This window comes from Chinchilla lanigera, unplaced genomic scaffold, assembly GCF_000276665.1.
Source record: "Chinchilla lanigera isolate Chin_1 unplaced genomic scaffold, ChiLan1.0 scaffold00052, whole genome shotgun sequence".
Classification (NCBI taxonomy): domain Eukaryota; kingdom Metazoa; phylum Chordata; class Mammalia; order Rodentia; family Chinchillidae; genus Chinchilla; species Chinchilla lanigera.
Window position 1 is genome coordinate 388,065 of NW_004955453.1, and position 26,272 is coordinate 414,336.

At 52.2% G+C, this 26,272-nt stretch overlaps 1 protein-coding gene across 5 annotated transcripts in view; it reads left to right on the forward strand.

Annotated features, from left to right (window-relative positions):
- The window catches only part of Iqca1 (IQ motif containing with AAA domain 1), a 134,115-nt gene that overhangs the window by 105,464 nt on the left and 2,379 nt on the right, over positions 1-26,272 (forward strand). For 3 of the 5 annotated variants that reach the window (XM_005395314.2, XM_013519966.1, XM_013519965.1), the window contains 3 exons: positions 11,750-11,836; positions 18,390-18,567; positions 22,938-23,176. In XM_005395314.2, the coding sequence (XP_005395371.1) occupies positions 11,750-11,836; positions 18,390-18,567; positions 22,938-23,176 (504 nt within the window). Of the gene's footprint in view, positions 1-11,703; positions 11,837-18,389; positions 18,568-20,740; positions 20,882-22,937; positions 23,177-26,272 lie in introns of those variants that run through there. The other 2 variants (XM_013519967.1, XM_013519968.1) reach the window with 2 other exon arrangements.

Here is a 26,272-nt window from a genome sequence, read left to right on the forward strand (position 1 = left end):
CCTAAAAATATATTTTTAAACTAAATTTAGGGAAATAATTCCATTATTTCCCCCCAAAAAATCTTTTCCCTTATGCTCTCTTTCCAAGACCTTGTTAAATACACATTTACTTATTACTGTTCCACAAGTCACAGAGTGTCTATTACCTCTAGTTCTCACTGAATAATTTCCATTAATCCATGTTTAAGTCTTCCTGTCCTTTCTTCTACCATTTCCAATCTGTTAGTAAACTCAGGTTGTGGGTTTTTTTACTTCTCTTAGTTTACTTTCCAGTTGTAGAATTTGCATTTTCTTATTATGATTCATTTCTGTTTCTCTGCTTCAGTTCTCCATCCGCTTATTCAGTATAACCATCTTTGCCTTGAAGTGTTTGAAGTTAAAGTTGCCCTGTGGTCCTTATCTGGTTATTCCAACAGGGAACATCACGGAGTTCATTATTTGACTGATTTTGCCTTGAGTATGTGTCAGTTTTCCATTTCCTCATATGAGGAATAACTCTTAGTATATATTAGACGCTGTGCAGAAGCCAAAGCAAGCTGGGCTTCGTTCTAGCAGGCAGTAAAATTGCTGGTTCAGAGGTCTTGTCGCCCATGTCGTTAATGCTTTGACTTTGTCCTAGTCCCAGGCAACTGCCTTAGCCCTGGGACACAGGTTCTACTTGGAGGCTGCGCTGGGAACCCTGCTTACCTAGCTCCTCCGACTTGGTGGTGCTGAGGTTTGGGCTCAGTTGTCTCGGTTTTCCCACCACCCCTCTTCTCTGCCATCCTTGGAGGCCTCTGCTCTGTGCACACACTTCAGAGATCAGCCGACGGCTTAGAGGTGACCTGGACTTCGAGCCAGCAGCCTGGCTTTGAAGCTCCCGAGCTCCTCGCACTAAAATCTTCAGAGGAAAAGTCAAAGAAACCCATCCTCTTGCCAAAAAGAACACCTGAATTTGTTCTTCCGGAACATTAAGTTTTATTGACCTTTGACACCATCAAGTAACAGACAAAAGCCCATAAATATAAAAAATCAGCATTTTGCAAGCAGCTAAATCTCCCAGACAGCACCTTACACGCCACTGTGTACTAACACACTCAACTCTCCACCCACCTTGTGAGGCAGACCCTGTCGCTGTTCACATTTTACTCATAAGGAAACAGAAGCGTGGAGCATTTCCCGGTTTGCGGTGCTGCTGTCTGACCCCACAGAGACTCACCCTGGAGCCTCTGGCCCCATCACCTCGGTAAGCAGCCTCCACCTGGAGGTGGGCTGCTCTGCCTGTCTCTCTTCCTGCTCACCCAGTGGCTTCGCAGCTGCTGGCCTGAACCTAGGGCAGAGCCATCGCCATAATCCCAGTGTCCTCACTCTGGGAGGTTATTTGTTCCCGTTGCTGAGTGCCTTTGTCTTGATACCACGTGAGCTATCTTCGTACTTATTACAACTATTACAAGCTGACATTACTCGGGCCACAAAATGCTGAACGTCAAATTATTAAATTGTGGACAAGCACATTGATCGAGCTGAGCAGCCTCCAGTCAGAGTGCCCAGCACACACTTCATTAAGCCTCACCTTTATCGTGTGTGTAACTGATTAATGGAAGACACTGTGCCCCGGGTGACTAACGGAGCAGCTGTCTGCATCGCAAAGAGAGGTTTGCTTTCAATTAACTGAAGGGAAGCAGGATGCCGCGCTGGCACCGGGACACCAAGAGCAGGAAGCTAGAACTTGTTGTCAGTGTGCTGTGGGAACTGAAGGACCGGCCAGGGTGGGAGGACAGCGACACAGAGATCTGGGGAATTTGTTGGAGAAGGTGAAAACACAGCAGGGCCTGATTGCTCACCGCCTCTTCCCATAAAGAATGCCCAAGTCTCTGGAGAGTGAAGACCTGGGCCTCTGGGAAGCTGTTGAGGGTTTATGAGGGAATGCTGGGGTCATCCCTGAAAACACAGCAGGGGAGCAACCCCGAATTCAGGTCCCCTTCGTTACCGTCATTCTGTGCAGGACTCCTTTATTTTACAGACAATAACCTAACAGGATGCCAAGTGAGGAAATGGTGTTTCCTTTAAGAAACATGTTTGTTGCACAGGTAAACAACTGTCATCTCAGGGTAGCTGTAAGACCAAAGCTGTGTGTGGAAAGGGAGGTAAGGGGCTTGGAAAATTAGAAGCATACTCATCTAACCAATGGATAAATAGAGTAGAAATGATGACTATTTCATAAGTGCTTCATGACCAAAGGGAATCCCAAGGCAGAACCATTACCCATGACCACCGCGTCAGCACCAGCCTCCTCCGGGCCTGGGGTTTTTGGGGCAGGGTTGTTTTGGTTTTTTGTTGTGGTCACTTTGTTTGTTCTGGTACCGGCGACTGCGTCTGGGGAGTGCTGAGCTGTGTGCCCAGCCTGTTTGAGACGAGGTCTTGCCAAGTTGTTCGGGCTGACCTTGAACTTTCAATCTTCTCATCTCACTCCTGGATTTTTAACGTAGTAAACTGGGGGACAGAGGAGTAGAAGGGGCTTTGCTGACCTCCAGCCAGGAGTGAGGCCCATGCCAAGGAGTGTTTTCTGCCTACTTTCCCTTCGCATTGTGTCAACACAGGAATCAACGTCCCCAATTTACAGATAAGAAAATTGAGACTCAGAGTGCCTAATGTGACCAAAAATACAAAAGAAGCAAGCAGGGAGCTAGAATCTGGATTGAAGCCTAGCCTGACTGCAAAGCGATCACACTGGCCCCAGCTGGCCTCTGGGTGAGGGTGGGCTCCCTGCCCTGCCGGCCCCACTCTCGGGGAGCTCCTGGGCCAAAGGTCAGCTGGGAACAGGCAGCTCTGGGATCCTCTGGGTACCCATTCTCCTGCAGGGTTCCACCTCTTCCTGATTCCTGTGTCAATAACAGTGGCCCTGACCCTTGAGGCTCCTCACTGGAGAGTGGGGGAGACCAGGCAGAGAGCCCATCAGCCTGCGCTCTCTCCTCCCTGGGGTCCTGGCCCCCTCTTCCTCCTCTTGCACAAGGACCTGACCGCCCAGGGCTAGCAGTAGAGAGCGGGTCCAGGAGCACAGGGCCGAGGGGTCCCCCCGCCACAGCCAAGGTCAGGATGAATGTGCTAAGTATGTGGGCTCCTCCTCCACTCAGGGAAATTCGGTAAGGACAGAGAAAAGGCTGACCCCTGACCCCAAAGCAGAGCAACCGGCAGGGAGGCAAGGAGAGGGCGGGACCAGGGGAAAGGGCCCAGTGCTTAGTGCAGCAGCAGAAGTGAAAACTGAGGGGCTTGTGACCTGAGTCCCGAGAGGGTCTGCTAGGAGGAGGCCAAGGTCACCTCCACGGGGAAGGCAGTGTCAGATGGAGGAGGAAGTGCAGGCGGACATCAGAACCTTTTTTTTTAACATAGAAAAGTATTTTTTTGGCAGTGCTGGAGACTGAACCTAGAACCTTTTCACGGAGCTACATCCCCAGGACTTTTCTTTTTTTTTAAGACAGCGTCTCACTGACTTGCCCAGATTGGGCTCAAACTTGCAATCCTCCTGCCTCAGCCTCCCAGAATACTGGGGTTACAAGCATGACCCACCACACCTGGCTACAGAATTTATTTTTAGGGTGATTTTATATTCGTGGCAAAACTGAGCTGAAAAGACACAGAGTTCCCATATACAAGGTGTGATCAAAACCAGTGAATATTTAAATTTTAAAGTTTCATTATGGTAAAGGATGCGTAGCCACGAATCACCCTCAAAATACTTCCCCTTGGTTCCGACGCACTTATTCCATTGTTCTCGCCGTTTTCGGGAGCAGTTCTGGAAATCTTTCCTGTCTTTTGTTCCTTCACCATGCTTTCTGACTCCCTGGTAGTCCTGACCCTGCACTGGTCAGGACGGACACAGCACCTTCACCCGAAGGTCACACCCCATCAGAGTCAGACGTCTTGGAGGTGGGGCGCCAGCCTCAGGTGGCCTCTGCCCTGGCTTCCACTGGTCCAGAATAGCAGCATTTGGCCCTGGGAGGACAGTGGGAGGGAACCAGGTGGGTGAGGGGATCTAAACCAAGTCAGGCCGGGACATCGCTCAAAATGTGGGACTTCCACCTACAAAGAAAGAAAAGGGTAAAAAGAAAGACAGAGCCCTTTGCCTGAGGGCCAGGTGGTGGGCACGGTGTGTGGCAGGCTGCCACACGAAAGGGGGCCTCAGGAGGCCAGGGGACCGGACTTCTGCACACCCCGGGCTGGAAGTTCTAGTCTCACCTGCTCGCAGAAGACAGCCTGGGCGCAGGGAGGGCGGGAGCAGGACAGGGGAGCTGCTGTCTGCAGGTTGGCGTATCAGAGTCTGCCATGGCCGTAATCAGGGCACGCAGAGGCTCCGTGTGGGACCAGGCCGGATGCCACAGGGGGCAAAGAATTTGCATCCACGCCGGATGCACAAGGAGGAGTGTGCAGATCCCTGGCCGGCAGGGCCCTGTGCTTCCCAAGCTGGCCGGGCCCAGGGCAGCCTAGAGAGACACCCCCCCCCCACTGCAGTGTCACCGTGCGGGCTGGAAGGAGCGGGTTCGCCATGCGCCCCGTCCTGACTCCCTGCCCTTGAACACGGCCCGGGTCGTCAGTACGCACAGGTGACCTGCCCTCAGCACGCTACCTGTCAGAGCAGCCGCCTTCGCTGCCCCTGAGTCCCTGCAGACCAGCTCCCTGGTTCCTCTCCTCCGCCTCAGTTCGCCTTCCTTCCTGCCTGGGGACAGCCTAGCCAGGCTCCCAGCTCCAGACAGCTCCGCTCCTCGCTTTATTGTCACTTACAGTTTGCAGATGAATCAGTCCAGCCTCCTGTGCCGACGTGAAGTAACGTCCAAGTTCACATGTGAAGCAGTTACAAGGAAACAGAAATTGAGTCAGTTTTCAACAGTGGAAATGGAGACCAGAAGGACTTCCCATACTGAGTGTTTAATAGGCTGCAGGGGGCCACAGTACAGGACTGTGAGCCCCCATAACCCACAGCCATCCCATCCCCCAGCTCAGCGGCACCTGGGTACCGAGACCCAGGAGGCCATGCAAGCAAGGTGCCCCACCTCCCAGGGGCCTCCTGCCACGGAGCTGGCACGAACGCATCTCCAACACATGTGTGAGATGGAGGAAAAAGTGTTCCTTTCCAGCTTGGTAAACTGAGGCACGGCACCTGGAAAAACTATAGCTGGTTTTTCCCTTCCTTTCCTACAGCAAGCAGGATAGACCCCTGTCAGAGAGCCTAAAATGTCCAGGGAGCGGATCAGTTACTCAACGCCAAAACACGATGGGTTTCGAGTTCGCTGACGCCCCTTGGAGGGTGTGAAAGGTCAAATCGACAAAACCCAGACGGATGGAAAAGCAGAATGGGAAAAGCCCACTCACCTACAAATCCGTCTGATTCCCTCGCTGGCCCGAACTCCAGCCCTTCCTGACATTCGATGGGACTGAAGAGCCCTCTGCTGGCCGTTCCGGGAACTGTCCCACGCGACTTCCGAGAGGTCCAATTATGAATTAATTACATTTAATTGCCCATGACCTCAAACTATCTGCGGGTAATTTAAGAGAAGCCTTTGCGTAGCTAAATGAAAATTAAAAGAACAAAGGATACCATTCTTCATTAGCAAATTGGCAGAACTTTATGGCTGATGCTCATGGAGGAGCGGTACGGGAAACCAGATCAGCGGGAGAGGAGGTGGACAGGTCTGCCGCGGTGTAGGCAGGCGGATGCCCTAAGAGGGCGGCTTGAGCAGATTCCCCTCTGCGGGAATGGTGGACCAGGGCCCAAAATGCCTGTCTAGGTACTGTTGGATTTGGGGAAAGGGCAGAAATCATCCAGATATTCAGAAACAGGAAGGGAGAACCGTACACTGCGGGGCCTCGCGTTGGCATGATGTTGGAGAACAGGCTCCGTCTCCACGGCAGCGCAGGAGGAGTGACCCACCGTTGTACGCGTGGGTGGGGAAAGGGCCAGGCGCCGGATGCAGGGGGAAAGGCATTGCCTGTGCCAGTCCGTGAGCGCTGAAACTTGCCCTGGGAAGGACAGCTGCTTCAGCACTACCACGAAGAGGAGACCAACACCCCGCACAGGCATCTGCCAAACACAGCTCAGCTCCACACCGCGCCGGAGTGGGCCCCACCTGCCCCAGGCCCTCGGTGAGGAGGACCAGCCTCTCTCTCCCCACACGCCTCATCCTTCCACCCTCATCCCCAAATCCACCTGCTGCTTGCAAAGACCCCGCGCTTGCCTTCCCAGGCTCACCACCAGCCCACCCTTTGGAGAGAACTCTCCCGCGCCCGCCCCCTCGGTCCCACCAGCCCTCAGCAGGCTTTCCCCTGGCCTTCGCTCTTCTGTTTCTGCCAAGGCCATCAGCGACCCCCTCGTTCCCAAGCCCCCAGCAGCACTGGCCACCACCACGCTGTCCTCCGTCTTCGCCTGGTTTCCAGGCTGGCGCTGACTCCCATGAGCCCGGATTCTCCTTTCTCCCGCCCTCCTCCTCCATCATGCCTTCCTTTCTGCCTCTGCGGCCCCTCACTCTGCTGCTCGGGTGCCCACTGCCCTTCCATCCTTGCCTCTCCTAGACCCTGTGATGCTGCCTCCCTGCCCACTGCCGCCAGGCTCACAGTGACCCAGACTGACCTCCGCATTTCCTCCTCATCTAGTGCCCGCTTTGGACCACCATCCCCTTCCTCTAGGCACATTGCTACTGGTTCCCACCAAGCCTGGCCGATTCTACCCTCACTCCACTCCCCACTGTCCCCAGTACCACCTGCTCAGGCTCATGTGTCCCTGTCAGAAGCTTCTGGCTGCCCCCTGCCCATGTGTCCCACCATCCCTAGAGTGTGGTGAACCTCACACAGTCACTGGACAGGTCTTCTGTAGCACAGATGGGATCAAACTCTCTGATTCAAGCCTCCCCAGATTCTCCCCAGCTTCTGGGATACCGCAGCATAGGCACAGCTGCTCTGGTCCTTCCCCTCCTGTCTCCACGTGCAGCACATTCTGCCCCAGCCAGGACCTTCTGGAGACCTTGGAGGGAGGGCGGCTGTACTCTCCTGCCTTAGTTACTTTTCTTGTTGCTGAGACAAAATACTGATGCCCGAAGTTAAAGGAGGAAAGGTTTACTTAGCTCACAGTGTATAGAGGTTTCAGTTGGTAGTTGGCTGGCTCCCGGGCAGGGTGGCATGGCAGAGGAGAAACAGTTCATGGAGGGCAGAAGGCAACAAAGCAAGCAAGAAATGACCACATCACTTTCTATCCCTAATATCCAGTCTACACACTCTTAGGGCGATAGCACTCACACACAATCCAGAACTATGCCAAACCAGTGGACTAAGTTAGTGATCACACACACTTGATCCCAGCATCACACACTGTGGATCCAGCCATCTCTGAAAAGCCTCACCTAGGACCGCATGAGGCTTTGGGGGACATCGGGCATGAGCTCAAGCTCTCAGCAGTCTCTGGCCACGCTTTGCCCTGCCTCGCTCTCTGTCACTGATGGTCCTTGCTAGTACTCATCCCGCAAATCACCCTCCCGTCTCCCCTGCCGTCGTGAGCTCCTTGAGTTCAGCCCCTGCGTCATTGCTTTTTGTGGTCCTCTGTTGCTGTTTTCTGCAGGAAGGGTGGAGGAGGAGCCTTCATTCCACATTCCAGGCCAGAAGTGCCCAAGCCCATCTGCCCTCCCCGCGAGTTTCTTAAACATCAGTAGCCAGCTCACGCGGAGTCTCCATCCTCCAAGGAAAGCAGCCTCAGCTCCCTGGGTCCCGCCCCCTGGAAGCAGTTTTGCACACTTTTCATCTCCTCCCAGGACTAAGTGTGGTCACTCAGCGTCCTCTGGCCATTCACTCAGTTCCCCTCAGGGAAGGGTGGGAGAACCAGAGAGCAATGGAGGACAAGAGGGGGACGATTCTCATGATCTTCCTGTTGGGAAGAAGAAGAGAGCGACACAGGTCAAGGTCAGGGTGCTTCGGAACAGGCATCTCGTGTTCCACGGCAACACCTCAGTGCCCCGCTGCGTAACAGCATGGGCGTGCGGGCCAGGCAGCCCTGGCATTGCTCAGGCCCCACCCCTTCCCCGCGGTGCTCAGGGACGCGTTCAGCCCTCAGAAGTGTTACTCTGCCCCTGCTTGTAAAAGGGGGTACGTGGCCAGTAGACCAGCAGTGTTGTCCTGCCTGTGAAAACACTCTGCTGTCGTTGTCCAGGACCTCCCTTGGGAAGTGTTTTCTGTTTCATTCAATAATAGCTGAGCCTGTGTGTCCCCAGAGCAGGTGAGCAGCCTGGGAAAGGAATCCCTTTGCTGGTCTGTGCTAAGAAATCCAGGAAGTGTGGAATTCCCCCGGGAGGCCAAAGGAGCAGGCAAGCTAAAGGAGCAGGGTTAACTTCCATGCTCGTCGGAGCGGTACAGCCAAGTGTCCAAACAGCCATGGCACAGGAGCCGGAAGTAGGCCTGGGGACCTCAGGGCGGTCCCAAACTCCTGAGTGACTTGTGTTCCAAGCCCATGTGCATTGTGCTCAATTCAGAGCCGGAAGAGAAGGGCAACGCCAACATATTGGGCACTCGGGTCTGCAGCTCCCACTAAGAAAAGCCAGAGTGAGAGACCAGAGGTACACAAATGGTAGCTAGGGAAAATCCACTTCTTGCCAGCTGGATGCAGGAGAGGCGTGGCCGCTGCCTTGGCGAGGATACAACATTGCCTAAGACACAGCCGTTGTTCATGTGAGAACCGCTCGTCCAGTGGCCTCAGTTTAAACTGTTCAAGAGGGGCTGAAAAGAATTAAGATGTTGGCCTTTGTTATTCTACATTGTCTTTCTCCTAAGAAGCTTAAAACCTTTCCCATGCAGCATATCGTTGTCTTACGTACTAGGGACTAGAGGTAGGGAGGCTTTTGATTTTAAGCCAGAGCAGCAAGCAGGGGCTGCTTGGAGCCCACTTCTGTAAGGGCCCTATGCCTGCAGCGGCGCCATGTTGGAAGGAAGTGGGGGGCTGAGGGATGGTGGAAGAAACGCTGGGGTTGAAAGGTGCCATGGACACAACGGGTGGCCTCTGGGATTGTTAGGTGGAGAAAAGCCAGGGTGGACACCCACGTCTGCGAGATGGAGAGCCCGCATAGGGAACTGGCAGAAGGCAGGATCTCGGGTGGGAGAGAGGGGAAGTCAGTTGGGGCCTGTGTTGAACCCAGAAGCTTCTAGAAGGCAGGCACCACACTGAGATGTGGCCCTGGGGAGGGCGGGGCCTGAGCTTCTGGTGTGCGCTTGGCATCATGAGCACAAGAAGCCAGCGGAGGTCCCCGGGGAGCTGGACGTGAGCTGCAGGCGAGCAGAGCAGGACAGGGCAGCCGGGACCACGAAGGCCAGGCCGTGTGTCCCAGCAAGGCCCAGGAGACCCGAGTGCTGAGGCCGCAGATGCCGACCTTCGCTGCACTGCAGCAGCGGGCAAGGAGCTTAGATGCTGCGGACGCCGGACAGCAGCCCTCCTGCTCCAGGCTGCCCAGGGCTGGTCCCTGCAGGAAGGGCCATGTCCTCATCTGGTCTTCCCGTGCCTGCTCCTTGCCCGCCGCGGCCCGCACCCCTGCACACAGTGCTGTGTTTCCTCTGAGTGCCGACCGCATGCTGCGGCCGTCATCACCCGGAGCTGCACCTCTAACTGGGATCCCAGGAGGGGCGGGGCCTGCTGTGGGGCAGGACCCACGTCCGCGCCGCTTCCTGCCCTCGGTGCTGTGTGGGGCAGCCCGGTGCCTGCGCGTGGTCCATGCCGAGGGCTCCAGGGGATGGGCAGACGTTCCCTCCTGTGCACCTCTCGGGACTGCAATCGTAGCTGGCACGCGGGGTCTGCAGCCCAGGGGCTCCTCGAAACCTGCACCTCCCTCACGGCCTTCCTTGGAGAACTGCAGCACATTTAAGCTAGAGATTCACTTAACAAGCTGCTTTGACATACCAGAGAGCTGATTTCATTAAATAAAGGCTCGAAGAGGAGGGAGAGAGGAGACGGGAGGGGCTCCTTCTTCCCGCAGCCTCTGTCCATCTTGTTTGATAAAAGCCACGGCAGCTGGTTATTTTGAGATTGTGCACTCCCGCTAGGCAGCGCATCCCTTAGGAAACTGTGCACACAGCACCCTGGAGGCAGCACCAGGCAGTGCTGGCCACAACCCTGGCTTGGAGTTTGGAGAGCAGAGACCTCGGGTGCACTGATGGTTTTGGCCCCTAAGCTTGGCACCACAGTCTGGCGGAACTGGGTGTGGGCTCTTCCTCCAGCCATCTTTAAAGCAATAGCTATTCAGACTCTAGCGCCAAAATTCAACTCACGGTGCCCAGGCCACCATGCGGGCCACCCCAGATTCCGCAGGCACAGGGGCGGACGGGCGGGGCTCGGTCTGAGTGGGAGAAGCGAGATACCATGAAAGAAAGGTGCAGGGTGTTTGGAATGAGCAGAGAGGGGCTTGGGTCTCAGCCCAGCCATCCCACACCCTGAGGGCCTGGGTTCTCTCTGGGGCTGCTGATCTTGGAGGAGAGGAGAGGAGGGAACTGTGCATGTGGCCCTGGCTGGACCTACCAGCCTGGCCTTCCGTCCCGCTTCTGCCGCTTCACAGCTGTGTGACCCTGGCTACCATGTGGCGTCTTCCGCTCTCGGGGTCCCCATCGTAGGTGCAGTGATGGCAGGGGTACACACTGCACAGGGTTGAGCTGAGTGACTGAGTTATCACACGCTCGGGAAGACCCAGGAAGGGGGAAGCGCCCAGCACCTGCCAGCTCTAACGTGCCACACCTGTGCCCAACACCCGGCGCACCTGTTCAGTCCCTGGCCGCTGGTGCTCCCTGCAGGCATCACCCACACGGCCTGGGGACGGGGCCCCAAATTTAGGGTTCTGAACTCTTCGACTTTGTAGCTCTGATCTAGAAACAGAACAGCTCCCCAGCGAAGCGTGGCAAGGGCTGTTTTCTCTCTCTGAGTGTCCCAGCCAGCTGGGGACCAGGAATGCACTGGCCCGGGGGTCGGGCTGCCCAAGGGTCAGGGTCAGTCGCTGTCCATGCTGAACTGGAAGGTGCATAGTCTGTTTTCCAGCCCTGACATAATGCTGGAGAAAAAGATACAACCAGGGTGTCTCCAGCGATTTTCTCACCGCTCAGTGAATGACTGACTGTCTTGGTTTAAAGTCATACCTGCCGCCTTAATGATGCTTTAAGAAATATATAAATAGGAGTACATAATGCTCTATGCACTGTGGCTGAAACAGCTTTTATCTGTCACAATTTCGCACAAAGCACAAATTGTTGCAAAAATACCTGAACTTTGCGCTCACGGGGGTGCTTTGAAGAGATTGTCAGGTGTGTGGCAATTATTCACGGACCACGCTAAGGCCCGTCCCAACTCTGTCAAAAAGCCCTGCTTGCCCTGGAGGGGCTCAGAGCCCACCCTGGGGAGCCTCGGCCACAAAAGCACAGCCGAACAAATAGCATGGCGGGGGCCCTTGTGCTGAAACAGGTTTGCTCCTGGTAGCAGACTCGAATAAACCTGTGAACGGCAACTCGGCTGTGATTAAAACTCATAGCCCGGTTCCCATTCATCTGCAGCAGGCAGCGCCGGGTTTATCTCCAGCCGAAAGGGCTCACGGTCCCAGAGCAGAATGTGCATGCAGCAGGCCAGGCCGCAGGGGTGAAGGGGGCTGCGGGTGTGCAGAGGAGGGCCGGGAGGGCACGGAGCCCGGGCACCCTCACAGCCCTGCCGTCCTCGGTGTCCAGGTCCCCTGCTGTTCTCGTCAACCGGGCTGCCCTCCCCCCTTGGCAGGTGGCTCGACAGCTTCAGCCATCCGTGGTGTGGATCGAAGACACAGAGAAAACCTTCTACAGAAAAGTACCCCACGCGGAAAAGCAGGTGAGGACTTCTCCCTTGCTTCTTTCCTTGACCTTCCCTTCCTCCGAGGGTGCGGCATCATCCTCACTTTTTTGAAAAAATCTTGTCTTTTCAATGCAAAAAGGAGATGAGGAGCTTTTAATCTCCTGCAGTGGCCTCCCCCCTCTTTCTCTCTGTCTCTCTGTCTCTCTGTCTCTGTCTCTGTCTCTCTCTCTCTCTCTCTCTCTCTCTGTTTCTCTCTCAGTGCTTGTCTGCATTTGAAAGGATCCAGGGGTCTGATCTTAGGAGGCATCATTTAGAAGAAAAAAAAAAAACAGGGCAGAAAAGGGTAGGAACAGTTTTTTCAACCCAAACATAAGATTCAGAGGGAAGAAATCATTTCAAGAACTCTGCTCAGTTACAGCCGAAGGCACACATAGGAGTTATTATTAGGATTTCCTATTGTTCATAATAATAAATAGCAAAAGACCCGACATTTATGAACAAAGAGCGTCAACAGAATTGCTAAGTGCAGCTTTGGGGGCCCCCAGGGAGCCCCGCTTCAATTGGTTCCTTCCGCCTTTTCTCTCCTTTCAATGGTCCTTCCCCCGGAACCCCCCTCCCTGCAAATCACCAGCAAATTTCTCACAAGTTAAAAAAAAATTGCAGATGCACATGATTGTTATTCCACATCAATTTCGACCAAAGCAAATAGTGGTTAACTGAATTTCTGATTAAGTTCGTAAGGGTTTTAATCACTCTGATCTCTATGTATTGCACATCATCTCTGGCAGGTAGAGGTGATTTGGATGGAGAACGAAAGCTCAATCTTTTCTTCTCCAAATGAGCCTTGATTGCTCTGTCATTTCGGAAACTCTTAGGAGAACTCATTTATTATTTAATCCGGGAATCTAGCGCTTAGCTCCCTCTGCTGGACAAGCCGCTACATTGAGGGAGGAGGGAAAAGGTCCACACGCTGGAAACACTGACGGCAGGAATGACCGGAAGCAGATCCCAAGTCCGGAGAGCCACGCGGGGCTGGGCACAACCCAAGCAGTCACACACGTGAAGCCTTCAAAAGTCTGGCTGGCTGGTGGACAGGGGCAGAGGAGGGAGGGGCGGGGTGACGATGACAGACCCACATCCCAGGTCCCTGCCTGCCTCGGGTCTTGTCCTGGTACAGAGATTTCTCTCCATGAATGCAGTCTCTCTCTCTGTGGTTTTTACTGACAGACATCAAGGCCTCGGGGAGACCCAATTCTCTCTATGGGCAAACCGGACATTTACTCCAGTCGCACCCGCATCAGAGGACCCAGAGCTATCCTGGGGTCTGCTGCACAGAGCAGTGGGAATCATGTCCGGGGCACATCCCAGACGCCTGTGCCACACAGCTGAAAGGGCCCCAAGCCCCAGCATCCCCAAGGCCCACAGGCTGAGTCACCCCAAGAGGGCAAGGCTGCCAGAGGTTCCCCCATCCCACCAGCAGCCTGGCCAGCACCGCCCTACAGGAGAGGTCAGCTGTCCCGCTCGGCCACATCGTGGGGTAGCCTCGCTGGGCCCACCCTGAGGAGCAGAACCAGGGTTCCTGTTGCCTTCCTGTAACTCCACGAGGGGTGGGCCCGGCCCTGTCCTCTTCCCGGCCCTCAGGGCCTCCTGAGTCTGACCTGAGCTCCTCAGCACCAGGAATAGCCAAGAGCCGCAGCGAGTCAGCAGCAGTGGGAGGACCTGGGAGACTTCGCTAACCTCTCTGCTGCATGGCTTGCTACGCAGAACACAGCGACCTTTCCCCCACCCACCCCAGACGCTGTCCCAAAGGTCCCCATGTCCCCCCAAACACAAAGCCCAGGGAAGCAAAGACACCAGGGAACTGGGGTGTCCCAACACCCACCACCACAATACCCAGAGTGGCCACCTGCTAGATTTGCAGGACCCCAAGAGTATCCCTTGAGCGAGAGAAATCTCAAGTCGCAGTGTGGATCCAGCTCCAGGGCCCCTGGGCTGAGCCCCTTCCAGGTGACACATGACGTGCTCACCCAGTCGTAATCAGTGACGCACTGGCAGAGTGGCTCAGGGCTGGAGCCCGACCTGCAGGACAGAAGGCCCTGACACCTGGGGCAGCTGCAGCAGGGAACAGAGGCCTGTGCACCCCACGGGCACCCTGGGGGCCAGGTTCTGCTCTCTTCATAAAAGGGCAGAGGCCCCTGAGGGTGCATGCTGGGGCCCTGAACCATCTGAAGGCAGAGCCAGGCTAGAGGACACTGAGCACAGCCTGGTTCCCTCTTTGCCCATGGGGCCAACCCTCCTTGTATGTCCCCCACCACCGCTTCGACCCCGGTCCCCTCTGAACATCTCCTGAGCAGTGCTTTTCAGGAGTGCTCAAGCCAGAGTTACCCTCCATCCTCCTGCCCACCTCCTGCTCTCTGTCCTCCTCCTATCAGCCCTCGAAAAGCCCTCCCACCTTGAGAATTCAGGAGCGCCCACCCAAAGCGCTGCCACCTTCACAAGCTCTGGTCTGCCTCTGGCTAGCCCTGCATGTGCCCTTCCTTCCTTCCCCGCCTCTAGGAGGAGCTCTACTCCCGGCTGGGCTACTGTGCAGCTGCTCTGGCTGCCGTTATGTCTGAGACGAAGGCAATAAAGAGCAAAGCAGAGCAGCCTGCGCCTGCATTTTCTGCACCATTACTTCTCTGGCTGGAACCTTCCCGGACCTCAGAGCGGTGCCCCCACATGGGAATCTTGGGCCTCCTTGGTGCTGGCTGTGGCAGTTGTTTGATGGCATCAGCTGCAAAAAAGCAAACTGGAATTGCTGCGTGGATGCTGGGCACTGTTTGGAAACTGCCCACAGCGATACAGCTGTGAGGGGCTGGCAGGCCCAACGCTGGGACGGCAGCTTCGGAGGCCGCTGGGTGATCCTGGGGACATTCCCGGCAAGGTGGATAAGCGTGGTGGGACGGCTCTGAGCTGGAACAGTGGCTGCCCAGTGGAGGCGGGCTGCAGACCGAGCGGACACACCTCCAGTTTCCGTCCCCTGCTAATGGAACCGCACCTCACCGATAGCAAGGATGTCACTCTGGATGCAGCCCAGGGTCAACATTTGTCATCCAAGTAAAATAATTAATTTTGAGCATCCCTGAAATGCACACAGGACATGCAGGGAACAATATCATCTTCTGCCTCAGAAAGGGTAGAGACCGCATCGTCACCATGGCAACAGGATGGCAGGGGACATGCTCAGACCATGTAGGTGTGTTTACCCCCATGGAGTCTCGGTCCAGCCTCTCTGGGACCCTCAGATCAGTCCTTCCAACAGTCTGAGCACCTCATCTGTGCACCCCTCACGTCCCAGTTCATCCCTGCTAAGTTTCTTAAAAGGTTCCTCTGTTATCCACCATCATCTCAAACCGTCGCCAGCAGCTCGCTGCCCTCACCACGCCGTAGGCATTGTTCTCATAAAGTTCTTCGGCACAAGAGAAGTATAAGACTTCTCTGAAAACTACGAACGCACCATGGAGAAGATTCAGAGACGACCTAAATAAAGGGGAAGACATTTCCTATTCGTGAGTTGCAAACAACTTAATGTTGCTAAGGTGCCAGTCTTCCCCAGATTGACCCGCAGATTCAGCACAGCTCTCATAAAAACCCCAACTGGCTTATTTGCAGAAATTACTATGCTGATCTGAAAATGCATTTGGAAAGTCAAGGCAGCCGGCCCAAACAATCTAAAAAATACAAAAAAAAAGGTTGGGAAAGTCATTTCCCATCTTAGTATGACACTGCAGCAATCAAGACAGCATGGTTCTGGCAGAAGGAGAGACTGATCAGTGGAACAGAACTGAGGTCCAGAAACAAGCCTTACACTGACTCGCAGGTGACTTTTCACAGAACTGGGAAGACAGCTCAGTGCAGAAATCATCTTTCCAACGCGCGGTGCGGGGACAACTGGACAGCCCGTGACAGAAGAATGATTTTGGAGCTCTGCCTCTTGTCATCTGCAAGCATGAGCCCATAACAAATCAATGACCTGCAAGTAAGAGCTAAAGTTTTAAAACTCTTAGAAGAAAATATAGACACAAATCTCCGTGACCTTGGGACAAGCAGCGGTCTCTCAGGTGTGCCACCAAAGCACAAGCAACAGAGGAAATTTTAAATTGCACTTCACTAAAATGAAAACTGTTTCGCTACAAAGGAGACCATCCAGGAAGGGCAAGGGAAGCAGAGCGGATCTGAAAGGCCCAACTCAAAGTGAGTCTGGGCTGCAGAGTGGGAGGAGGAGCCCGTGCACACCGACCGCTGAGGGTTCTGTGAAATCACCCAGGTGAAGTGCCTCCTTCCACCAACGCTGTGCTCCGCAGAAGCCAAAGGCAGAGCCCCGGATTCCAGCCTTCGTAGAATAAGAGACGCTTCCGTCGCTAGCTGCCGCCCCTGCCCTTTCCCCAGCCTCATGCAGCTCCTGCCCCTCTGGCCCCTGTGCTCTCTGGTCTTCCCGGAACCTGCCAAGCACAGCTCTGCTTCCGGCCTTTGCCTCTGCTGTCCTCTCTGCCTGGCATTCTCTCCCCGGCCTGCGTGGCTGCCGCGTCTCTGAGCGGGTGTCATCTCTGTCCCTTCCGCTGGCCGCCTCCGCTCCGGCGGCCCCTCCTTCCCAGCGCCAGCGCCTCTGCCCTCCTTCATTCTTCCTCGCACTTTTCCCTAACGTCCGAGGGAGCTGTTCGTAGACTAGTTTGGCCTCCCTGCCGAAAGGTCGGTTCCACGGGACAAGGCTTTGGGTCAGAGCCTTCCATCCAACTTTTTCTTCGGACGATTGCTTTAGCTGGGTCTTATGAATTTCCAGATCCATGTTAAAACCCCCGGATTTGTATCCAGTGGTGGACCTGCATGGGGTTGCAGCCCCATCTGCATTTAAAAATGAACAGGTCAGAAGCTTTTTGTGGAAGACAAGAGGAAGGACTGTCACAATCCCCCTGAAAGAGCGCGTGTTCAGTGCCGGGTACTGTGTGAAACTAAAGTAAAGCGCTGTCGTCATCCCCATTTTATAGATGAAGAGGTTGAGACCCAAGTGAGTTCAGCACATTGCCTCCAGTCACGGAGCTACTAAATGGCACACCTGGATTCAGAACCTAGCAGCTTAAGCTCTGTGGGGTGGGAGGCTCCCCAGGCTGAGGCCCTGCAGGGAACCTGGGGAAGAACAGAACTATATGCTTGGATTTCAGCCTGGTCCTCTCCAGCAAGTGACTGTCTGCTGGCCCTGAACCATCTCCAAAGCTGCTCATGGAACCGCCCTGTACACAAGGACTCGGGAGAGGCAGATGGGGTGGTGAGGAGGCTGCGGATAGCGGGGGGTGAAGTGTGGGTGCTGGAGGGGCTTGCCTCAGGAAGGGTGAATTATTGAGGACAGCAGAAGTAACGGATGAAGACACAGGGCTGGGGGAGAATCAGTTCTTCAACAGGCACTGACCGAGCACCGGCTGTGTACCAGAGGCCCAGCCTCACCACGGAGCTGGTGCCTTGAATCCCTTACTTCTGAGTCTCCTCCCTGTACCCCTGTGCTTATCAGGGCCCCAGGATCACCTCAGACAGGGGCAGCGGGTCCACAAGGCTCTTCCAAGCCCCTGAGCTAAGGAAGATGAACACCTGAAAAGCAAGTGAAGAGACAACCTACCGAAGGGGAGAGAGTGTTTGCATACACTGACAGAAGCCTTGTACCTAGAACACCTAAGAGGCCTACAGCTCGATGCTAAGGACAGAGAACCCAATTTTTTTGAGTGGGCCAAGGATCTAACTCGTATTTTTCCAAGGAAAGCGTGTAAGTGAGCAGTGAGCTCCGGGAAGGACACAGAGCATCCTTAGCCATGAGCCAAGTGGGAAAACGGCCCGGAGGGCACCCAGGGCGTCCCTGTGCCACCCCATTCTCCCGCCCGTCCTCGCTTCCTGCTCTGTCTGCGCCAGCGCGGCTTAATTCACAGCCACAGCGTTGCCCCTGGCAACATGCCCCCATCCGACTCCTGCTCCCGGAAGCCATCCTTGTCCTCCCTGGGCCCCATCCCACCTTGCTCCTCTCCCTCATTAGTGCTGAGATTGTGCTCAGATACCAGAGGCTCAAAGTATTTCCAAATTGCCAGAGGGCCGGGTTTCAGGGTCTTATGTAACCAAGTGTTTGTCCTAAGGTCCAAGTCGCCAGGTCTTCACGGTGACGCGGTCAGCAGAGGAAATCTTGAGCGCTTCTACCAAACAACTCAAGAAAACACAAGCGCTGCCAGCTCCCTGCAGGCCTCCTTCACCGGGAGGTCAGCTGCTGTTTCCCAGCTGAGGGTCAGGCGGCCCCTGACCGGTCAGGTGCTTCCTTCCTTCCCATGACCCAAATCTGAATTCCAGAGATTCAGGAAAGGAAACGCCAACAATTAAAAATCACCCAGACGCGGAAATGCACTCCAGCGCTGGCCCTGGGACACACTGGGAGGAACTGTGTCTATCTGAGTTTTGAAATCACTTCAACAATTACCTGCCACCGCCCACTCTGTTGCGAAGCCCCTGCTTTCTTCAGTCCTGCATCCATTCTTTGTTCCTTCCATGAGCTAATATTTCCCCTTTCCTCTTCTCCCAGAATGAACCGAAACGCCTGAAAAAACAGCTTCCCAAAATCCTGAAACTCTTGCAGCCGGATGACAGGATTCTAATCGTGGGGACAACGCAGCGTCCTTTTGATGCCGAACTCCAATCTTTCTGCAAAGTTTATGAAAAAATTATTTTGGTTCCCAGACCAGACTATGCTTCCAGATATGGCAAGTATCCCAAGCTCTTTCCCATGCGGGACACAGATGGGGGTCGGCAGCGTCTGCCTGCAGGTGTGCAAGGTCAGGAGAGTGGGCGTGGGCATCCTCGAGAACCAGGCCACTGCAGGAGGTGCCCACCTGACCCCGGGTAGACCAGCAGACCCAAACATAAATCCCTGGGACCTAGGAGCAAAGCGACATGTCTTAGATCTATGGACTTACTGCTTTTTACCGAAAGCAAAGGCACCTGAGTGAGACCTTTACTTCTAGCCCCAAAGGTGGCAAAAGCCTTACAGCTGCTGAGTTGCCCTTGGACAGGTACATGGGCCCCACTCATCTTGTCCCCGTGGTGATGCTGGAGTCCTTGTAGAACATGGTTCCTTTACACTGTTTACTGTTTTCAGCCTCTGTCAGGTTACGTGTTGACTTACTTAACACAAACATTAAATACAACATGAGCTTGTTTTTTTTCAGACTTCTTAAATAAAATCAAAATCCATTTCTTTTTAACACTTCTTTTCTGGTACTAGGGATTGAACCCAGGGCCTTCGCACTGAGCGGCCTCCCCACACTTTTTTTAATTTTTATTTTGAGACAGGGTCTCACTAAGTCACTAAATTGCTTAGTCTGGGCTCAAACTTGGAAGCCTCCTGCCTCAGCCTCTCAGAGTGCTGGGATTACAGGAGTGCGCTGCCACTTTAAACACATGTAAGTGAAAAATAATACCGAAATAGTAAGCCCAGGAAGCAGCACAGTGAAGCTGGATAGAGCCGTGGGATCCAGGCTCGGGAGGGATGAGGCTCAGAATGCAGGCACTGATGCCTTAGAGCTGGGGGACTCTGACAGGCTTGTCGCCCCGCAGCCCCCGACTGCTGGTCTGTGGCGAGCTGTCCCCAGGGCTCTGCGGCTCCTGCGACCACACAGCCCGCAGGAAGGCACGGGTGTTGGCAGGGTGGTGGAAGTGTCGGGAGAGGGAGTGCTGGGTGCGGAGGAGAAGCCTGGCAAGATCAGGAGCGGGAGGGGGCCCCACCCGGCTTGGGACACAGGCAGGGACAGGGAGCGCCCACAACCTTCGCCGTGGCCTCTGAGGTCAGTGCCAGCCACGCGCCTCTCTCACCCTCTCTTCTCTTGCCCTTCCTCTTTTCACTGTAACTATTTCCAGCTATTTTCATGAAACAAGGCAGAGTACTATTTGTTAAGGGGCTACCGTCTTATTCTCGACTTTGGGTCCAGTTTTGCTTTCTGTTGCTTGACAAAACTGCCAGCCTTTTTAAAATGGAGCCCTTGGTGCACAACGTGGGCGATTCTGTTTGTTGAGGTGCCAGGCATCTCTGAGAACCTGAATCACATCACAGATTCTGACCTGAACCCCCTCGCAGTGTCATCAAGGCAGAGCAAGGACAGGTGTCCCTTCCCCCTGTTCTTGGGCAGTGACGAACCTGCAGCAAGCTCTTCGCATGGTCCGGGCTCCATCCACCACGCCGCGTGCTTTTTGCATGTTTCTCCCTTGGTGGAAAATTTGCTCTGGCCGCCGTTCTCGCCATCGTAAACACTGCCAACATCTCTTACAGTCATCACAAAGCTTTCCAAGCCCCCGTGGCTGGGGCATCCATCTCCAAGAATGACTGCCCCTGCCACGGCCGCAGTCACAAGCAGTCTCCTCCGGCGCATGGAGCAGGAGCCGCAGATCCTCAGCTGCTGCTTGGCTGTTTATCTACCAGCATCTTGGCTCCAGAGTGTCCAGAAACACTCGCCATCCTGCTGTCCAAGCCCTCTGCACTGCCTAAGAAGTGACAGTCCCAAGAGGCCAGGCAGGCCAGCCCAAGGACCACAGGCCAACCCGAGGACTCACAGTCCTTGGGTTTACTCAGCATGGGCCACCTTGCCCCCACATCCAACTATCTCTGCAAAGAAAGTCCACCAGCCCAGGTTGCTGGGTACTTCGTCTGCCCCTGAGAACCCCATGTGGACCTCCTCCCCGGCACACTCCCACCACTGCCCTCCTGTCCCAGCCATCTGTCTTACTAATGACCCAGTTCCTCATGGGACCCACCCAAGCCCACAGTCTGATGGGGGTGTCCAGTGGTATCTTTGGACTTGTCTGGAATGCAAGGCTCAGAGGGTTGGAAGCTCACCCAAATCCTCTGAGCCACCTCTTCTGCTTTTGTGAAATCCTAAATAGAATGAGTGTTAAGATCCCGGGTCATGTAAAGCACTCGCCAGGATGGAATCGACTGGGAATGGCAAAAATAGATGAAGGGAAGACCAAGACCAGATGCTTTTCAGTCTGGAGAAGAAGGGAGGTAGGTGTGGTGGTGCACACCTATAATGCCACACTTAGGAGGCTGAGGCAGGGGGATTGCTGGGAGTTCAAGGCTAGCCTGGGCTACATAGTGAGTTTAAGGCCATCCTGGAATACGTACTGAGACCTTGTGGGGGTGGGGACAGAAAAGAAGGAGAAGGGGAGGCAAGGGGAAGAAGGGAGGGAGTATAGATTGCCTGAAGAAATGAGAGGAAGTAAGGTAGAGCATTCAGACTCCAGGTTCCCTCCTGCTTTCCGCACTCCTGGCGGGGTCCTCACACACACTCTCCCTGCCGCTGCCAGGACTGCTACACTGTGCACGTCACAGGTTTGGACAGTGGACACGCCAGCTGCCTGGCGATGCTGTTGTCTAATTGCTCTGTTGCTTCCCATGGTCACTATGGGTTGTGTTTTCTGATTTCTAACTCAGTAGCAGCTACCATTTGGGTAAGGATTACCCTCACCTGCTCTAACCTGGCTTCACACAAACATGCTTTGACGTATTCTGTAGTTTATTTGCTGTTGTCTTTTGTAATTGATGTTTTAATGAGAGTTAGGACATTTTGGTGCAAGATGCAATGACTAGTAATAGTTGTAGTAACAGTAAGACAGCTACAGAAAATAACACGCACACACACCCGCTAGAATGGGGCTCCTTGAAGTGCTTTATTTATATATACATATACATATATATATACACACTGTCATACGGCTTCTCACAGCAGTACTGAGCAGCAAATCTTGCTACTCCTGCTCTACAGCTAAGACTAGTGCTCAGGCACAAATAAACTCACCAAGGAAGTGGCAGAGCGGTTCCAGGGGCTTAGACGGTGGTTTGGCCCAATGTGGGGTCCCTGCGCCAGTGTCAGTCTCAATGAAGATTTCCAAGCCCTTGGTTCCCAATCTGGTGAGACAGCCAAGCCCCCTAGGAACATTCATTCTTTCCAGGCAGCTCACTCAGCCTGGAGCCAAGCAGCTCACCAAGAGAACAGTGGAGGTGAATTGCCAGAATAACCACAGCCCCAAAGCAGCCTCTATGCAGCGGTTTGTAGGTACATTGCAGGCCATTTTGCTCCTTTGTGGCAGTAAGTGGACCCTTACATCCTATCAACCATCTTCGGACCAACCGATTTGGATGGTGGAGTCATCGAACAGACCCAGAGCTGAGCTTGGACCACACCTGACAATCGTCAGATCGTGTAGTAATGGTCATGTAGTAAAATGGCATCAGTATTCCTCAAAGAACGTGCAATGCTTTAGAAATGTCTGGCCAGGTGATGTGATGCACAGACAGACCTCAGGTGCTGGCACAGACAGTCCTGTGAATGTGCCCCTCGCCCATGCTTGCCTGGGCATAGCAAGTCCCAGTGGCTTCCCAGAGTCTGTCTAAACAGACTGGACCTAGTTCTCCAAATATAATTTCATTTTAAATGTTGTACAGGAATTCATTCTGTACCTAAAGTTTTCACAACATTCCTGTGTTCAGACTGAAATCTCTCATCTAGTGTAAATTCACTAACAGTTGTTGGGGGAGAAGATAAGTGTCCAGTCGTTCAATGAAATCCAATGTATGGTAACACACAGAGGCTGGCAGTAGTTAATGAAAATTGGAATCAGCATTCTAATTCTAGCTATAAAAATAATTTAAGAAAAAATAATATAAGAAATGAACATTATAACTAAAAATGGTTACACTCCTTACCTAAATTTTTTGGATAATATAATATTCTAATGAGCAGAGATGCCATCCATATATACTATATATGAATTTCCAGCTTTGAAATTTCCTAAATATTAGAACTCTACTAGGTTCATTTTTCTTGCCATATCACAAAGGGCATGTGGATCTGCAGATCTTAGAGGCACCATTTGTATATCACACGGTAGAAAATTCTCCAGAGGAAAGCTTTAATTACTGGGCTGTCTGCTCATCTGAATCACAAAGAAGTTGGCAGTAGACTCCTTTTGTGTTCCTTTTCTGATGAGAGGCAGTTTAGGGCAGGGCACCAGGCTAACACTGCTTGCTCTGTGATAACTCTTGGCCTCTGTGTCTTTTCTACCATCTTGGATGCAACAGTTCTCTGGAAACAGATCATTCAGCGCAAAGGAGGCATCCTTACAAAAGCCTTAAATATCAGTTGCCTAGCCAAGGTCACTGATGGCTTCACCCAAGGACATATAGTGGAAGTGGTCAAAGATGTGCTCACGGAGCGGCGAATTCGGCAACAAGTTCGAAAACCTCTCACCGCAGGGGAGTTCATCACAGCCATTACCAGCATGAACCCAGTGTACAAAGAGGAAGAAGATTGCTTTAAGGTAAACCGGACACCCTGACAGCCAACTCTCAGCTGCAGACACTTGTCATACACCCGCTGTGGGTTCCCCAGGTTTTGTGGGTTTGAACATCGCCACGTACAGTGAAATTGAGAAACTTGACATCTTTTGATCACAAAATCCTTTGAGGGCTAGGAGTGTATCTCAGTAATAGAGCCCTGCTTAGCATGCAAACAGTCCTGGGTTCCATCCCCAGCATGCAAAACAAAAATCTTTTGAGCCTGCAGTAAAACATGTTTTCCTTATTTTAGGAAAATCATAACCTATGACCTTATATATTAATAGCCAAATTGCAAAACTGAGTAGTAATTTCAAAACCATTACTTCTCTCTCCCTTCTTCCCTCCCTCCCTCCCTTAACTTGCATAGGGAAAACTGTCCCTTACAGAGTGTATTTCAAGCTCATGCTGTTTTGTCACATATTTGACATAGTACACTTCATTTTTCCGTTCTGAGTGTACTTGCGATAGGAAACTACAAGAGAACTCAGCAAAACTTAGCTTTCCAATTTTTAAACATCTCTTGACATGTTCGCAGAATTTTTTAATCTCAGAGGAAATGTTAAGATCTTTCTTCCAGCTCCTTCTTTTAGAGGAGGACACGACGTTGCTGAGAGTGACGTGCTTTGTCCCCTTGTGTAACTGGCCCCAGGCACAATTAGGGCACAACCCAGTCCCCGATGCCAACAACAGGCACTGCTCAAACTCTGCTTGGCTGGCCTTTGAATCAAAATGAACACAGTGTCATTGCTTTCTGCACCTAAGGTAGCTTCCCTGCCCAACTGTGAAAGAAAGGGCAGAAAATCATACCCATACAATAGAAGGTCACTACAACATTGTCACACGCACCGAAAGGAGAATTGAAATTCTCACTGAAGCCTCTTATTTCTGGGAAGCTGGTTAAGATTGGGACATTTTCCCACTAACGTGGATAAGGTGTGAGTGAGAACTTCAGTGAATGTTTAAATTTTTTATGACAGTAAAAGACACAGTGCCATGAATCCCCCCTCAGAATATTCTCTCTCATTTCTAACACATTTATCCCTCCATTCTGCCACTTTCCCAACCATTCCTGAAGGTCCTCTTTAGTTGTACTGTCATGGCTCTCTCTGTGTTTTGAGTCGATTCAAAGTGTTGGTCTTTTGTGGTCATTTTGACTTTGAGGAAGAGCCAGAAGTCTCAAAATGTCAGATACAGTGACAAAGATGGACAGGGACACACCATGATGTTTTTATGAGCCTGCCTTGCCATCAGATGGTACTCAGCAGCAGCACTCACCATACTTTTAATCTCATCTCATAAACACTCATGAAAGACACTCCCAGAACTGCTTCAGAAAGTGGCCAGAACACTGTGATAAGTGTGTTGGAAGCAAAGGCTAGCATTTTGAGTGGGGTTTATGACAATATGACTTTTACTGTAATGATTTTTTGAGCTTAAATATTCACTGTATATTTTGATCATACCTCATATCATCTTTTTACTAAGTTTAAACATTATATTTCTTTCTTTCCTGATTTCCCCAGTCCTTCCTCAGAAAGTGGAAAATAGTCACAGTGATGATCTCAGCAGTGATAGTGTAACATAGTTGACAAGCTTTCTCTGTATTACTTTCTTTGAATACTTTAAGCTTTAAGAGGCACACAGCATCTGTCTGAGCTAGTCAGCTCTGCAGCATGGTACCAAAGCTTTCTTACACATTATGCAAACAAGTTGGCTTGGCTGGGCTCCATTAAAACTTTTTTTGCAGTAAGAGAAAATGGACCATATTCAACCTATCAGCCATATTTTGCTACCCTAACTCTAGGAAAACTGAAAGAAAAATCAAGCCTAGACACGAGCACTTGAATTAATGTTCTGTTATTTTAACTGTTTAAGTTAGTATTCTTCTGAATTTAACTGTTTAAAGTTTGTTCCTATTAATTGTTCATACTTAGCCTCTTCAAGTTTTGCATCACATTCTTCTGAAATTCTCTATTTTTTCTCCTTTCTAAAATCTGATTTTCCTTCTTACTTTGAGAAGTTGGGCTCAAGATGTTAAAACCGAAAGCTGGGTTTGTAACTTTTGGAAGCAGTTGATCTCTAGGTGTTCTCTGTCTGTGGCAGTGTTTGAAGGTGACTGTACCATGTACAAAAGAGAAAAATTACCCTCTTCTCACCTGAGGTGAAAAAGCAAATGTATATGTGTTTAATGACTTTACCCATGCTTAAGAAAGCTGAATCATTTCCCCACAGTTACTCTCTTTGCCCCTACCCATGTCTGATTCCATCATGGTACCAGCTCCTCTGCCTGGTCCTAAGCAGATGTTCAATACATTTGTTGAGTGGCACATTGAATGAGCAGATGGAAGATATTGTCGTATTATGACATATGTGATATCGCTGCTATAGTTACTTATAGTTGGGCTCATCAGGTTTTCCCTGACAAACATTAGTGATTGTGTTTCTGAAGTAGTGTCAGACTAAGATTGTGCAGATTTTTCAAACACACTCTACCCTGTTCCATGGAGCCAATGGAAAAAATATTTAATGGTAATAATAATGATGACCTAATCATAAATGTTATCTAGTGTTTATTGACTGCGTGTTGTGTGCCAGGCACTGTATCAACCCATTTAGACCTCACAGCTCCCTATTTTGCAAGCGAGGAGCATGAGCTACATAAAGAAGTGTATTAGGCAGAATAATGGCCCCTTGAAAAGGCCTGCATCCCAGTCCTTGCGGCCTGCAAGTGTCACCTTCAAAGGCAAAGGGAAGAGTACGTTTGCAAATCAAAATCCATGCCTGCACCTTGCACTTTAAGGTTCCAAATCCACACCATCTTCCTGGTACCAGAATCTACCATAGGTTTTGGAATTTAACACATTCCAAAACATGATTTTGTATAATTAAAACTCCTGATGTCATATCAAAAGCAAGTATAACTTATGGAAACTTATTCAAATACTGCAGGAAATGCACCCCTTGCTAGAGACAGAGTCATAATAATAAAGAAGTGTGATCCATGAAAAAGCAGTCTGCCATGAAGAGAATCAGCAGGTATAGGAAACAGAATTGGCACTACCAAGGATCTGAGATAA